Genomic DNA, 17,949 nt, shown 5'->3' with positions numbered 1-17,949 from the left:
TTAAATTAACCAATCATACTATACTGTGTTGTTTTATTCTATTTTTAGTAACATACTTTATAACCAGTGCAATTATAAATAGAGCCTGCATTGTCTTATATTTATCGGATATATTGAAATAAAAACTGGTTCAAATGAACCAAGAACACAACTTGGAATATTAATCGAGTTAGTCCAACATTTATAAACTGATTATTTTACATTTACATTAATTAATATTATGGGCCAATTTTTCTTGGCGTACACCGGCACGGTAGGCTTATTTGACTAGGATAACAGTCCCGAAACTCGATAATAGATGGCTACCATGAAGTCGAAAAACATTCGTCTTATATACCAGGTCGGAAAAACAGTAAAATATGACGATTTGACTTATACTCCACATGGACTTATAGTTATAACGCGTAAATACGGTACATATAATGGAAGTGACAACACAAGCCTTCAGGCCAGGCAATTGGTTATAAAGGATAAAAATGCAAAAAATTTCAACCATTTATTGTTACATATGTGAACTTTCTAAATGAATGTAACAGTTTACTGTTACCTATGTGAACTTTCTAAATTAATGAAAAGTGGTATCAGATGTTCTAGAAAGAGGGAGCATATAGCCTCCTAGTGTAAATCCAAAGCCACTGCACAATACCCAAGTCTAACCATATCAAAGGACAATTTTCAACTTTTAAAATGTGTATTAGTAACTTTAAAAAGGTGAGGAGGAAATAAATTTGACTATGAATGAAAACACATCCATTACACTTATTGACTCGTGTGTTGCCTGGCTGAATTCTATATATTTATAGTTGTTTTCTTCCTCCACCACATGTCTTAACTATATTCATCATATCCACTAACAGCCATGTTACACACCATTAACAGAAAAGAATAAAAAAATTCCTCTCAAATCTACCTTTGATCACGAAGTTGCCAAGAAACTTGTAAAGTTTAAAATCAACATCCGTATTTCATTCACTGCATGTTTACCGTAAAATTTGAAGAGCTGAATCACAAATTATGAATTTTGTTTTTTAATAAATGTGAACAAATATTCATTGTCCTATTTAAGAGCAACAGCTAATTGCAAGTATATTATCTATAATTTTATGACAACTCATGGTCTTTTTCTATGGAGTTAATTAATTTTTTCGTTCAATAATTGATCATGTTGCCCTTGTCCTGCGGTACCCGGATTATTCCGGGATCGGCACAAGCCCTCCATATACGGCACCCGTAATATTCTGGGATTACCGATTGTAATTATTTCCAGGCGTTTTAATAGAGTTAACTCCCATGTTCGATAGGTGGAATTTCACTAAACGAAAGAAGCGCAGTCTGCTGCCATTCTTGTTGCTTTGTTTACATTTTTTTCGCTAATTTTCCAAAGATTTGGGGGACATATGTTATGATACATGTCCAAAAAAAATGTGACGTTATGTCACGGCTAACTGCCTAGGAAGTGTTGGACGTATTATTTAACGATGAAGACAGTGAACTCTGTGAAAATCTGGTCACAGTTGTCAGTGCTAAAAATCTGATTTGCAGATTCTGGCAGCTATATCAGTTTTAGTAGAGGCACCCAACGTCATGCATGTATTCCCAAAACAATTCAGTTGACGACTTCATATATGACGTCAACAATTCAGCAGCTTAAAGTTTAAATCAGCCAAAATCCCAACAGTTCGTTCACTGGCAATAAAGCTGCCATTTCTCGTAAATTTTTGCACAACAGTTTGGTAACTTGAACAAAATTGATATCAGGTATTCTAGCTTTATGTAGGACATCCATTACTACAAATTATGACTTTTTTATATTGATTTATTTGGTGGGATGACAATCTGTCAAAGGATAGCTATGATTACTACCGGTACTTGTTTCTCAACTGATACAGATGAATGTCTGTGGTCACTTAACAGTAACACATTTTATTATTTAAAACTATGCATAGTGTGCATGTACTCTGTGTGTTAGCGCCCAACGCTTGTTATATAATTTTATTGCTGATGTTGATTGTACCTCTGATCTCCACATTTAAACAATTTACAACCAGTGTTACCACATGCTCGCTGTTCATTCTAAATCTTTACAAATACGTTAACTATATTTAATATGCACTAGATACGACCTCTTTATTTACATAGAAATAGAACACATCTTGAATAAATTTTCGAGACCATTATCTCCTGATATTGGAATTGGTAATTCAGCGTTGGTGAATCACCTTGAGCATGGTATGCTACGGCCTGCACTTATTCTGAATTCCAATTGGCAAGGGGTTCTTTTACGTGCAGAACAAGGTATACATGGGGCCTCATTTTTTGTACCATCCTACCGACTGGACAGTCCTTGCCAGGGCATCCATCCTGCATCACTGACAAAGGGAAACCAGCATATTATTCACTGAGCCACTGCAACTCCCGAATTCTTTGAAAAATCCTTATTAGTGTTATATATTCACTGTTTATACATATATTTTAATAAAGACATGGGTCTATAAATATATATATATTAATTTTTTTTTATCAGAAGTGTTTTCAAGATGAGTATGTTAGGAGTTATACCGGTACTGTCTGTACATTAATGGTTATCACCAAAAATTACATTATTTACATGAAGGAGGAGTATTTTGGTTCCAACACTTGTAATTAATTACACAGAGTTATTTCAATTTAACTGTCTGCTCTTACAACACAAGTGTCTACATTATCACAAACAGGAGAATTTATACCCGTTTTGAAGATAACTTTAGTACCAGAAGAAAATCTTCCTCTCCCACACCCGTTACTATTTTTCTACCAAAAGTTAGATATGCTAGACCAGGCTAGAGCCCACGTTTTAGTTATGTTTGCCTGTCATGACTGGGACAGGTTGTTGAAATAGACCAGTTGGAGAATTTACCTGTCAGTTAATTTATAGGCCATAGAGTACAGTAACATAGTTCAAAGAATTTAACATTCAAACACAATAAGTACAGTTATATGTCTAGTTTTTATTTATGTGTAATATTTGGATAATGCTAAAAATAAAATAAAACCAAGTACAAACAATCCAAACCATTCGACAAAATTCAGAGTCCTAAAATACAGTATCGGCAAAATAGTGTAATTGTCATATCCTTTAGAAAAAATATCTTGCTTATCTGAGGTAAAGAAAATAATCAAAAGAAATTAATGAGAACTTTACATGGGTGTAACTTTCGTTAGGATTGTTAGTTTTGAATAGTTTTTTGGACCAGTAAGCAATTCATCGACTTTCCTTTTTATTGTGTGTCATCCGGAAGTCTACATTTGCCTTTTAGTCTGGAAGATAATGCTTTTAAGTGATAAGATTAGATTAGATTAGAACATATGCAATAAAAGAACATATGCAATAAACACAAAAAAGTGAAATTAACAGAGTATGAAAACTGTCTAGAAAGATTTATTTTGCATTATTTTCTACTACTGCATAAATATTAAATGATATAAAAGTATATTGACTAGTGTAGACTCAATTAAAGTCCACATTATGAATGACCCAACCTACTTTCAGCAGTAAATGTTATTCAGTAAATTAATTGTTTAAATTAGTCCAAATGATCCAAACCACAGAATTATTTGTCTGACATGAACAATTTCAATTAATCAACTTGGGCAACCCATAACCCTTAAACCTGATTAATTTCAATTGGCTTTTCATCTTCACAATATCAAGGTATTGTAGCCCATATTGACTGAATTAATCATGTTGTTTGGATAATGAAAGCTAACTGAAAGCTGCTTACTACTTGCAGCAGTTACGGTGCTTGTTACAAAGAGGATTTTAACCAACTAGGTTACTATCAGCTAACCCAGTAAAATGTATGTTGAATCAAAGTGTAGGATACTATCAGCTAACTCAGTAAAATGTTATGTTGTAATACCAAACCTTGCCATAAGAAAATATGAGAAAAGCAAAGCATTATAGCCTACAAAGTGTATACTAGTCATTTTCTTGTCACATGTCTGAAATGAGTGAATGGATGGATTACTTTCCTATTTTTCAAAATTAGGAGAGTTTAAGTGAGGGCAAGTGACTGTTCTCTTTTTATGAGGTCTGTAATACCATGACATGATTTGCTTTTTTCCACAAAAATGTCAGTATACATGTAGATGTAGTTGTAAGGAACCAAACATGTATATAATGGTAAAAGATCACAAATATTTATTCTGTGGTTGCCACTTTAAATCAAGAATGCAAACATCTGTTTACTGGTAAAATTTTCAAACTATTAAATTCACAGTTTATATAAGATATATTCACACTGGAATATGAACTAAGTTTTATGTAAAAGGTGTGTTCAAAACTTCTTGAGGTATTCTCTGCAGTGTTTACTAATTATTTTAATATCATCAGGTGAGATAGAAGAGTTTTATGTTTATTTAATATTGATTAAGAGGGGTGAGGTACATGTACCGATATATGTATATAGATGGGTCTTGTATTCTATATAGATTACATGTAAGTATATCAATACCAGCTGTTCCACATCAACTCCAAAGATGAAATTTTAAAGGAAAAGTCACATTCTTTCCTCCCAGGGCCATCATTTATAAAACTGTGAATATTTTCATGTTACATCCATTGAAGATACAAAACACAATTTGAACTTCCACTTACCCCACAAGATGTGGGGCAAATAAACCAGTTGGCTTAAAAACCCTGGCTCCAGCTCACTTTGAGCATATTGCCCGTTCAGACACTTAAGCTGAACTGGTTTAAAAACCCAGGGGATCGTTAAACCAGTTTAACTTTGTCGTCTGAACGCAAATGTGGGGCAAATAAACCAGTTGGCTTAAAAACCCCGGCTCGAGCTCACTTTGAGCATGTGCATTACGCAGTAAGTTACATTCCTGGGAAAATAATGGAGTCAGGCAGTGTCAGTGTTATCGAAAGTCTGTGAAAATTGAATAAAGAATATGAAGCTACCCATGCTGGTTAACCATAACCTCCGACCGCAGCTGTCAGAATAGTTAAACTGGTTTGGATTATAGTATGTGAGAACGCAACAGGCATATAAAATCGGCAATTTTGAACTGGTTTAAAAATAAGCGTCTGAACTGTACATAACTTTATTGACAGACTTTTTAGTAAAATATTTTGTTTTGTGGATGTTACATGTACATATTTTATTTCTAATAATGTTCGTGTTTGAATCTAATGAGATATACATGTATATACTAGTTATTAATAACATGAAGTTTCACACCTTACATGATTTGATATCAAATGCACTAAGATGTAGAAAATTCTTGATATCCTTCAACAAAAACAAACCTTCAGTAAATGGACAGATTTTATCAGAAAAACCTAACCTTGTCTTTTCCTTTTGCAAAACTAATGAATGTTCTTTTTTAGAATCCTGTCTTTCACCAGACACCAAGCCCCCATCCTTCACTTTCTGACAACACTTAATATCTAAATTCACATCTGAAGAGTATCTTGAAGGCGTGTAACAGATGTTAAATTCTAGTCAAGCCAAATTTAGCCTCTTCGACCCACGTTGCACCTAATCAACATAGGGCAAGAAAGATATTATGAAACTCTTCTTCTTTTACCTAGTCATCCAGCTAACTTTACTACAACTATACATTTTTCAACTATCTCATTATTAAAAAATATCGCATTTCTTCTATGTAGTGGATTTTTATGCGGTTGATGTATTCTTATACCTTGAAAAAAACAAATCCTTCTAAATTGTATCTCTGATAGGCTATACATCAACCAGTGAGCGAAAGAGATATTTCAACTCAGCAGTGCATACAAGGATAATGTATTTATATTCTGAGTTAGATTTTAAAAATATTTTATCAGTTTTACTAGAAAGTTTCTGGTTTCTGGTTGTAGGGTGTGGTTGAAGGAAATTTAATATTGTTAAAATTCTATCTGTGCAGGTTTCTTGAACCATGAATTTCTTTCCCTTATAAATATAGCATGTCAGTTCTAAAAAACTTCTGTTTCCTTTGTCCGCTGTAGCCATTAGTGGGGACAGACTGTAGATAAATAGACACTGATAATCCAGGTGTTCTGCCTTAAATGAAGGAAACTCATGAAAATTGCAGAGTTTCAGGGGGTGTGCTAAGTGATCCCCAGAGAAAATTTTAGGCCTCATTTAGTACAATGCCAGTGAATTTGAAACCATTTAGTTACATAAGTATATCTGTTGTTTTTAAAGATGCATTATGTAAGATTTACAATAAGAAGCTTGCTGTTCTAGATATAAAAGTTCAAAAATAGATAATAAAACATGAATATATTGAAAACTTCATTCAAATCACTTTATTCTGAGCGAAGTTAGGAGTGTTGAAAGGTGTAGCGTAGATGGTTTATTATCGTAGCAATGGTACTGGACAAATAACACTATGTCTCGATCCATTTTATTGTTAAATTAATAAATATCGCAGGTGTTGTAATCTCTGCCATTCTATATCCTAGAGAGTTGATTATTAGTTTGTCATGTTAATAAATTTCTAAATAATAGTTTATATAACTTTTGAAGCCAAAATAAAGACCTGTAATAGGCAGATTTAGCTCTTATATAATGCATCTTTAAAATAGTTTTATTGCAGTTTTTTTCTTGTAGTCTAGATCACCATCTTTTTTTCTTTATAAAAGTGGTAACATCTATTCATATATTTTAGCCTTTAACTTATTATTATTGTCCAAATACCGTTCTTTATTGTGGTTTTCATGAATATCATGTAGCATTTGTTTAAAATTGAAAATATATTTATATTGAAGTCCAACAACAAGTACTTTTCATTTACATACGCCAGGTACATAAAATTAAACATGAGGTCAAAGATCTTTGAAGGAGAAGTTTGAAATATGAATGCCTCAACTATTAAACTTGTATAATATTTTTGAATTTCTTCAATAAATATACTTGTTCTCAAATAATGACAGACTAACTCGTAATAATTCACTTAAATGCAGAATACAATCCATAAATCAGTAATCTTTTGCTGTAAGCTACTAAATAAAAAATATGAATTTTTTGTTAAAAATGTTACTACCAGGTAGTATATATTGAATGCCGTTAAGTATAATCTGTTAAAATAACCAACTGATGTGACACAATAGAATATAAATCATGTTATTTGTCATATAGTTGCTCATATATATTACTGGATGTATTTTTTATTTTAAATATATATTCATATGACATGAAATAGATCAAATATATCTGTCTTTTACTTGAAATTTAAATCAGAACACGTTTTATATTCCTAAATTTTAAACTACTTATTTAAGGGTGTCATTCTGATACAGGGTGACACAAAAAAAAACGTTCATCAATAAAAATCGAATAACTTCTAAAATGTTATTTAGATTAACACAAAAATTCAGCTACATTAGGTTAAGTCTATGTAGCAGACATCTCCAAAGTTTCAAGTCTGTACCACAAAAACTCTTTGTATAACTGGCGCTCAAAAAATGTGCTCTAAATGAGCTCCCCGGTGCTGCAAGCACATTTGGATCCGGCGGGCAAAGTTCTCGATGACCCTCCCACATTCTTCCCTTGGGATCGCTTTTTATTGCTGCTGTGATTGCTGCCTTCAGATCAGGGATAGTCTGGGGGTTGTTGCCATACACCCTGTCCTTAAGGTATCCCCACAGATAAAAATCTGGGGCGTTCAAGTCCTGTGAATGCGGCGACCACTCCGGGTCACACCTGCGGCTGATCAGTCAGTCGGGGAAACGCTGCTGTAGCCATGCCAATGATTCGTTTGAGGTGTGGGGGGTGGCACCATCCTGCTGGAACCACTGGAGGTTTCGACGACCCCTCTCCTTTGACTAAGTGCTGTCCAGAATTTGATGAACGCTTTTTTTGTGTCACCCGGTATAAGGGTAAATTTTTGTATCATATTGACATTTTAAGCATCCAAATTAATAAAAAAACAACAAAAAAAACACCTTTAATAAGTGTGTCATTTTCAAAGTGCAAGTAGAACCCTTTGTTTTTGTGTACATGTATCTGTGGTTTAATTTTAAATGAAAACTTTACACTTTATTTACTAATTAATTCATTAACTACTGCAGATCCATATTTCAAGTGTACTAACCAATCCCAATCAAATTTGAAATCTAGTCCTTGATGCTGCACTTCAACATGATTTTATGTAGATATATTTTGAATGCAAAAGGGGCCAGTACTGATTCAGGTACCAATCTATCAAACCACGTCTATTTCTATAACACATTCTATCTTTTAAACCCCTACAATTCAAATCGGTTGTGCACAAGGCTGGGTATGATAACTCTTTCTATTGAGAAGTTCACAAAGCTACCACACATTTGATATGCGTTTGGAATTTATGCTTTAGGAATTCAAACGAAAGTAAACAAAAGTTCTAAATAAAACTTAAAAAATGTGAATTATTCTGTAATAGGTGTGAATTACCCTTTAATACCTAATTACCAAACAATTACAAAAATCTGACAAGTAAAAACATTAATGTACAATAAAATGTTTTACTATTTTCCCTTATCTATTTTCAATTCAACCCGATTCTATTTTATTATATATGTGCCCTACATTCACAGAGAATATTAACTCTTGTCCTTTGTATAAAAGTCAGCTTTATCAATGAAATATTTCTTTTTTATTTGAAGTTGTCACTTAATATACAGTCTGACAAAGCCTAAGGAATGTAATCACTCTCTCAGAAAATAGCTAAGGTCATTTTTATGACTTGAAACACCTTTGACAGCAATTAAATTCCTCACTGAAGAAAAAAATTCTTGTTACTTTAATAAAATGATCGTAAATTTGTACAAGTGATGAAAGGATATAAGAAAGTAGTTATTAAGTGAGATATTTCCTGCATTTCTATTCATAAAACTTGTGAAATTAAACACCATGAATAATTACTTTACATTTAAATGTTGGAAATAATTTTCATCAGAACTAAACATTGCTCCTTGTAAAACTTCTCTTCTCCAACTGTGCACATACATGTAGATGAAGAGAGAAAACACAATTCATGAAACTTGTAGCATCTGTAGAATCAAATTAGAACACTGGAATTGAATTCTGTATTTCCAAGAGTGATCTGAGGAGGGCACTTTGCACCACTTGACCAAACATTTACTTTATATGCAGAGTAATATTCAAGCTGCAAAGGACGAACCAAGGCATTTCACATTTCCCTGTTCCTCAGTATCTTTTATTTCCTCAAACAATTTTGGCAGAAGATTTTGGAGCATCACATTTGGACCACTACCCAAGATTTTTATTTCCTTTATTAGCCCAGAAGGAGCCGAAAATTAAGACGTTAATCCTGATTACATTTCATTTCCTTTAAAATAATACCATGACACTTTATCACAACTTTGTAAATACTGAATGGAAGTGAACCATTTTTGGACTGATATTTCTATTAGAGATCAAATCTTCCCAGTATTGTAGTTTGCAAGAGATTCCTACACTGCTTAATGATGCATCAAGACTTTTAAGACAACACAATCAAAATATCAGCGGTAGATAATCTCCCAGCTTGGATTAAAAGGGGCTATCTTAAGATTCAGCTGGTGTATGTTGGTTATATCCTATATCTACAGTAGATGTTGAGTGTTGACAAATTTTCAATTTATCATATCTTTGTAAATACTGAACAGAATTGAACAATTTTTCGACTGATATCATTTTAGAGATTCAATGTTCACAAACCCTCATATGATGTTCAGAGACTTTAATTATTATCCAAATCTGAGTGGCTGAAACTAATAATTTGTTTATGATTAAAGGATCCATATTTGTCACATCCAATTGAAGTATTGTTTTCTCACAATTCTAATATTTTGTAAGATAAAAAAAAAGCTACTTAAGTAGAAATTACCCCAAATGGAATATATGGAAATCTTGTTTAAGGTCTGGTAGGTTTTGACATGATATTATAGTAGGACTGGAAACTTATATCATCATTAAGTATGTTCAAGTGTTGAAATGTTAGTGATAGCATTGATTGGATCAATAACAGTCACGCTTAAAACACTAGAAACTTATCTTAGTCAAGATTATCTAGCAAATCAAATAAAGCCCCCACTCTTTGTAGGTCAGATAAAAATGGCCGCCTCCACTCTTGTCAACTGATTATTAGTGTAAAAATCAATAGGATTTGCCTTCAGCTGTATTCGATGAAGCCAACCTAGTTGTGTTGTAGTAGTGGTGCGAATGAATAGAATAGCTGGTTTCTTGGAAGTGCATTTTTTTTTATTATTGAAGTGGGGGGAAAAAATGTATTTGCAGAAGAGAATAAATTATTGATAGGATTTTCTGTATTAGTTAGTTCTGTCAATTGCAATTACTGGTTTCTACCCCTACAAAACACTCATTATCGTATGTGTACATGTATATTACACATTTTAACAATGTTAATCAATTCCTTGGGGATATTTCTCAATGAAACTCCAAGTTCCTGGCCTGGATATTGGATGTTTTTATCTCTGAAACAAACTGCTCTATTGAATTACAGTGTGACTAAATTTACAAAACTGCCCACAGGGGTCGTTTTTCACTAGATACTAACCTATAAAGCTGAATGAGAAATGGTATTAAATTGTCTATGATATTATTTCTAAATGGTTAGATTTCTATTTTTGTGGAAAAAAAAACATGAGCCTGTGATTACTTTTTTTTCTTGTGAACACCAAATCTCCAGTGCATAGTACCACAAGTTGATAATTAACATGTTTAAAGGAGCTAAATCACTAATATTTTGGACCTAGAAATTGGCACAAATGGTTCGCAACACATATAATAATGTAATATGAATTTATATAAACTATTTTACATTCAATCGTGTCCGTTTTACTGTGAATTGTCATCAGTTATGTTCGGCGAAATACGCCAGAAGTCTCAACCGCAAGTCAGTTTCTAGCGTCTGGTTATTCCAGTCAACACCGATATTATTTATTGCGCATGCTCTCCAAATAGGAACATGATATCACCGTTTGACATGACTTGTAGAATATGTCGAGTCCCATTCTTTGAGCACCTTGTTACAAATGGCGCTGAAACGCATTATGGCACACGATTCGTGTACCAATGGTAAAATGTTTATTTTGTCTTAAATATTGGATATCAGAAGCCCATCTTTTCCAGGTAAGATCACACCAATACTGATTTAAATTGCAAAAAAATTCGTGTTTTCAATGTCGAAGATTTTGGATGATATTGAGTTACGGACTTAGCTACTTTAATATATAAAAATACTCAAAATCATCAGTGATAAATGGAAAGTGACAATCTCTGTAATCCTGACACTTTTGTATCAAAAAAATTATCTAAAAACAAATCTGAAATGTTATCTGTGCAAATCAATTAGTGACAGTCATACTATGATCTAAAGGCATTCACACATTGATTATTTTGCATTTGAAAACACGATAGATATCACAAATATTTTTCTTAAAACATCCAAAATTAACCTTCATCTTTTTATCTTAAATTCAATCGATTTTACATCTTTGCAAGTGTACAAAAATATTTTAATGAGAAAAACATGCAGTTGCTTGTACGCGTATCTCACGCATGGAATATTCGGGACACGTTGGGCGGCAGTAAAGTCAGTTGTGAAATGGGTTAATTTGTGTTAAAATGCAGATCATTGGTAATGTATATGAAAATAGGTCTGTTTAAGAAATTGTAGCGGAGTTAAAAGTGAGATAAGCAGGGAGGAGAGGCAGGTGGTAATACTATTTCATTATATAATATAAAACACAGTGCTTCTACTCAACATATGCCTTATATTTTACTCAAAATATACTTGATGGGTATTTTTAACCTCATTAAATGCTTTAACCTGTCTGCTCAATATATAGTTTCTATCTAGATTAATTTATCTTATTTACAAGACAACCTCACTGGAGCATTCTACTCCCAGGGCACACACCCTGATTCTTCCATGGTTAATATCATGTTGGTGTTCATACAGAGAAATATTAATAGGAATTATGCGACAAATTATCGATCCATTAGACATTACCAGAGGTTTGTATGGTAATACTTCAGAGTTTGGTGAAAGTGCTTTAAAAAAAAACAACAAAAAAAAAACAAAACAAAAAAACTCCTATAAATGGATGTAAACACAGATTTTGTCCTTGTCCATCCTCCTCTATTGAGAAATTTGTCCAATATCCTGTTCAGAATTTTTCATCTGACAGTTAATTGGGGGTTCATTAAAATTATACCATCAAATTATTCTGAATTTCAATAGAGTTCCTCCATATCCCACCCACCAAGTTTCAAAAACTTGTTCTGTATAATTAACCAGATTTCTTAGATTTGAACATAAATTCAGAATTTAATGCAATTCCTAGAAGGAACAAGAGGAGCAAAAGTAATATATAATATATGATCACATTTCAATATGAGTGTATAAATATATGTTACTAAAAAAATCTGTTTTCTTGTTATCAATCAAGTCAAATAATATGTTCGTTTTGGGACTTTGCTGCCATGTAATTTCAGGGACGGAAGTCCACTATCAATATATTGTATTTTGAATAAAATAGGAATTAAAATACAATTAACTGTGGAAGAAACTGAGTAATTTGTCATAAAATCACACTGTTTGGAAAATTAAATCCAGCAGATGTATTGCAATTATTTTGCTATTAGAAATACATGTACTGGTATTTTTTTTAGAAAAAAAAGTCTTTTCAGGAATAGAACTGTTTAATTCTGTATGAAAGCCTCGTGGAAATATTCATCCTAGTCCTGTGGAACTATCTAAAACACCGTCATACTTTTTGAAGAGAAAATAATTTATTTAGTTTCCATGTGAGGTAGAAACACTATATGTAAGTGTCTAGATAACTATATTAAGTAATTTATCATCATGATGTTATTCCGTCCCATTTCACATTTTGATTTGCATACAGTACTTAAAGCAATTATTATTTGTGATCGCATAAGAAATAAGTGACTGTCGTTTCAAATCATTATTTTTTTTCTCTTACATATGCAAGTACTATTTTTTCTAATAACATAATTTGTTCATACATGTATCTACATGTTGTACGTTATCAAAATTTCCAAATGAAAAAACTTTTCAGGAGTACATTTATCAAAATTTCCAAAATGAAAAACCTTTTCAGGAATACATTTATCAAAATTTCCAAAATGAAAAAACTTTTCAGGAGTTTCAGAATGCTGTAATATCCCGAGTTGCCTTTGTCGCAACCTACTGTTAAATCCGACCATAATTATTACATGTACTTACATTTATCGATGCTTATACTTTTACTGTTTTATTCTAGTCAATATTATTACTGTACATCGCTTCATAATATTTGAATTGGTTCTTGTTGTTTTGGGCGGGGGGGGGGGGGGGGGGGGGGGGGGGGGGTACTTTTGGTTTTGATTTCAGTATGAAACTATTTTTGTTTAAACTGAATTAAATTAAATTTATGACATTTCAAATGTAAAATATCAAAGGCCATATGGTTCACACATATCTCAAAAGTAAAAGATATGTACTACTTTAATGTAAATACTTATGTTATGTAATTCATCACATCCGAGAATAACAATTCTGCTGACTACATGTATGTTTTTAAGACAAAACAAGCCAACAGTGAGGCTGATGTCCCCCGCCACAATCCCAAAATAAATAGATGATACATATTAATAAATTGCACATTTATCTTTTTAAAAAGTATCGAGCAATCAAACTGATTATCTAATCTTAGTCTAAGCAGAAAACGTTCACGATCGAACTCAGTCAAGGTTTTGAAGTACCTGGTAGCGAAACTCTACGGTAAGTTTCATTACTCTCCATACATGTAAGTTAGAATCAAGCATCAACCAATCAAATTGCTTATCTCTGCTTACCCTAAGCAGAAAATGCTCATCTTCGAACTCCATCAAGGCATTCACCTAATAAACATCCTACATCCAGTTTGAACCTTCTAGCTCAATTAGAAGGAAAGTTACTGTGTCTCAAAATGTGTGACGGAACGACACAGACAGGCCAATTTGAATATCCCCTGCTTTCTTCAAAATGCGGGCCACAATAAAGACAGCAGTGTGAAATGAGTGAAATCCAACTGAGGCAAATCTTCCTGTGTTTGAAAGCCTATGCTATGAACATAAGGGCATTTATAATGTGTTTGACTCCACACAATGAAGGGACCCAATCAAAACACCAGATATATTCTCGACAGTATAGTATCAAGGATAGAGATTTTTTTATACAAACACAAATTATACCAATCATTTTTCAAGTGTACTATTCAAGGACACATTAACTCAATACACAGTTGAAGGAGAATCCATTCATTACAGATTTCATTTTATCCCTTATAGTTATATCTTGTTGTACATAGTTCCAACAAAGCAAAACCCACAGTGAAAATTGTTTTGCCTTTAACAAAATGATACCCAATATGTGATGTCAAGATGCATATATATGTAGGAATTGTCAAAGTAAATGAACAAACTGGTAGCAGTGTAAGGTATGATAGTGTACTTTCTTACAGTGTATTCACCTACTACCATATGTTTACAGAGTACAACAAATAGCTAAATAGCATGTACTGCTGGTTTGTTTATCTATTTAGTTTATAATACTAGATAATGGAAACCATATAGAAACCTGCATAAGCTTAAGTTCTCCTTTAAGTATTGAACCTGATATTGCTTGGTTAATATAATCATCATATGTCGTATAGTCCTTACCAGTATGCAACAGATTATATGGGATTTGCCAAAATCTAGTAATAGTAGTACATGTTTGCATGCATTTATTAAAAACAAACTAAGATCATTTATAACATAAATTGCATCCCAAAGAATTATGTAAACTATACAGGTACTAAAATTCATATATTTTACTACACCCATACTTTATTCCTGTATTCTAGGCATATGAAGCCCCCACCCCACCCACGTCTCATCATCCTGGGGTTAATAGGACACATTACCAATGATTTGGTTGGAAAATGATTGAGTTGATCTCATGATCTTATTCCATTTCAATTGTCAATTTGGGTTTTGTGCTCCTACAAATATTTGAATTCAAATACTTTGTTTTTATTTTTTGGTATTTGTATTTGTAATTTGACGGCAGTTTAATGTTTAATCCATTGGTTTTTTTTGGATAATAACTATGGATTCTAGAACGTCCACAAGAAATCGTGGACGGTGGACCAAGATGCTGGGGAGATAGCAATCAAGTACAATGTATGTACATGTATGACCACATTTCAATTATACATCAGATTAACACTTTTTTGCCAAAATCAAAGTGGTCCTGTAATTACTTTCAGTTTTTAGATAATATTGTTTTATATGTTGGCTGTTTATAGCAAAAGATATTGGCATAAAAACAAAATGTATATAATATCCTTTTACAAAGGTTAAGAGACTATAAATATCATTATGTTTATGTGTGACACCTACTTCCACATATTTACAACCCAATATTAAAGAAAGCAAGTCTTTAACTTAATATCATTCACAGCCTTCCACATTGCAAACACACCTTATTGGTCAATTTAAATGAACATTGATGTTATCTTACCGTGAAAAGATATCCAATATTTAAGACAAAATGAATGCCAGAATGATTTCAGGTGCCATTTGTAATGAAGTGACTCGATGAATGGGCTAAACATATTCCACAGGAGAATACTACTGGTGTAGACTAGAATAACAAGATGCCTAAGACTTGAACTCTTCGCATATATATCGACGAACATAACTGATTAGAAATTACAGTAAAACAGAAACGATTGAATGTAAATCAGTTTATATACATTTATATTATATGTGTTGCGACCCATTTGTGTCCATTAAAAGGTGCCAAAGAATAGCTCCTTAAATGTACTGAACTCTTTTTTTGATCTTGTACTGTAGGTTATTATACATGAACTTTTATTTTAAATTTTGTTTGAAATGTGAAATGTAGATTCTTTGTTGTATTGTTTTATTTAGGTATGTAGACTATGAATTAAATAAAGCCCTTGTAAAGGTTCATAAGTAAATATCTCTTATGGAATTTGTTATAGACAACTTACCACAAACAAGTGTTTTATTTTGGCTGATCCAATATCTGCAAATTCTACCTTCCATTTCACAGGCTTGTTCGAAATCAACACAAATACAAGTGGTCGTCCATAGTAATTGTAACCATTCAATTCTGCAATAAATTAAACAAGCATTAAACATGTCCCATACGGGCCCCAACAAATTTTACAAGGCATGTACATTTGTGTATATTTAAGAGTCTGATAAAATATGTTTAACCTAACTAACAAAGAGACTTACATGCAAAGACACCCCTCCCACATACAAACTGGGCGATTTGATATATTTGGACTAAAAACATATTCAAACTAATTAATCTATCAACATTTTGCTTCAAATCCATCTCAAAACATTGTACTCATGAAGAAATACCCCGAGCTATAAAAAATTGATTAATAGAAGTCAAGTTTGTGTCACATGACCTGGCTGTCGCAGTAACTACATGTAACAACAGGGGCGAAGCCGGTGGAGAATTACTGCAAATAAAATTCAATGCTGTCTTTAATTGCAGTCCATTTATCATACATGTAAATATTGAAGCCTAATTAAATTCTCGGATTATCCACTGCGCCACATCTTTTTCCGTTGTTTTTATCTCAGAAACTTTTCCCTAGTCCACTCACTATCAAGTTTATCAATATATACATCAAGTGCTCCCTAATGCTGTGAGAGCAGACAATCTCTGCATGCAACCCTTGATGTCACTTGAGCAGATATCCCTTAATTGCCAGACACTCTCTCATTTTTGTCCTGTGCATGCTCCATGTGTGTTTTTCAAGGAATCCAGTATTTTTCTAGAAAGATTGGGTGTCTCCACTTTCCATATGTGTATATACCAAAACTGCCATACTTTTATTGAAAATAACCACCCAATAAATACTTTTGTGGGAAAGTATCTTTAAGATACAAAGCAGAGAATATGATAAGCGGTATCGTATCACAGTTTGGTAAACAAAAACAACGTAGATGCGAATCAATTATTAATTTGATTAGCAGAAAGATATCAAATTTAAAGGAATCTTTGGTCAAGTTTCTTGTTCCGAATTGAGTGTGAAAAAATGTTTACTAAAGGTGATATTTTAATCACATTGATTTTGGTCGACAAGATTAAAAGTATTAGTCAATAAACTAGTTGTAAGCTAACCTTTTAACAGTCATTCAGTTCATGACCTAAGTAAGTATTTAGTATAAACGTTAAATTTAATAATTCCGTAAATAGTACAAGCTTGATAATTATTGACAAACCAATAATTTTTATCCGTAGCCATTTCCCTCCGTAAGAATTGACCATGTGTTTCCATCTGGCATACCATTTGCCATCACACAAAATTTTAAACGTTTTCCATTCACTAACAACAAAATATTCCATAGACTATAATCATACGAAAAAATAAATCCATCCGAAAGAGCGCACTGTTATTAGCTACATTTGTATGTACGCCAGTCTAATTTTTATTCGTTTAACAACCTAATTCGCGACTCAAATGGCATGTGGTTCATTTTGGCGAGAAAAGAAGTAACGTGGGCGGATAACAACAAAATGGCAACAATGATTTTTTTTTGCATACCCTTGTCGATGCTACGATGTAAATACCGTTTTTTAATGAAGATAAACAAGGTTTCGATATCACAAACTTTTCTTATCACAGACATTTTGCTTTCATTTTCTGCCGTGTAAATGAAGACACATAATGTTGGAGAAATATTACTGGCGTAAATTTGAAGAAGGTAGCCTACAGGTTGGTACGCTTTCATTCTATCGTATTACAAAAACATCTAATATTGAAAGAATATTATAGACATAAATTGGAATACTGTAAGGGAATTGAATATTCAGAACACAGTATACTACACATAACATAAAACAATTCGTGGTTATCCCACATAAACATTAGTT

The 17,949-nt window shown here is 32.6% G+C and overlaps 1 protein-coding gene across 1 annotated transcript in view; it reads right to left on the bottom strand.

The window, feature by feature from the left end:
• LOC126816149 (transforming growth factor beta receptor type 3) overlaps positions 1–17,949 on the bottom strand; it is a 74,721-nt gene that overhangs the window by 32,322 nt on the left and 24,450 nt on the right. Inside the window, exon 4 of the mRNA XM_050542378.2 lies at positions 16,043–16,164. Coding sequence (XP_050398335.1) covers positions 16,043–16,164 — 122 coding nt within the window. The remainder of the gene's footprint in view (positions 1–16,042; positions 16,165–17,949) is intronic.

This window comes from Patella vulgata, chromosome 1, assembly GCF_932274485.2.
Source record: "Patella vulgata chromosome 1, xgPatVulg1.2, whole genome shotgun sequence".
Classification (NCBI taxonomy): Eukaryota; Metazoa; Mollusca; class Gastropoda; family Patellidae; genus Patella; species Patella vulgata.
This window is presented reverse-complemented; position numbering and strand designations above follow the sequence as displayed.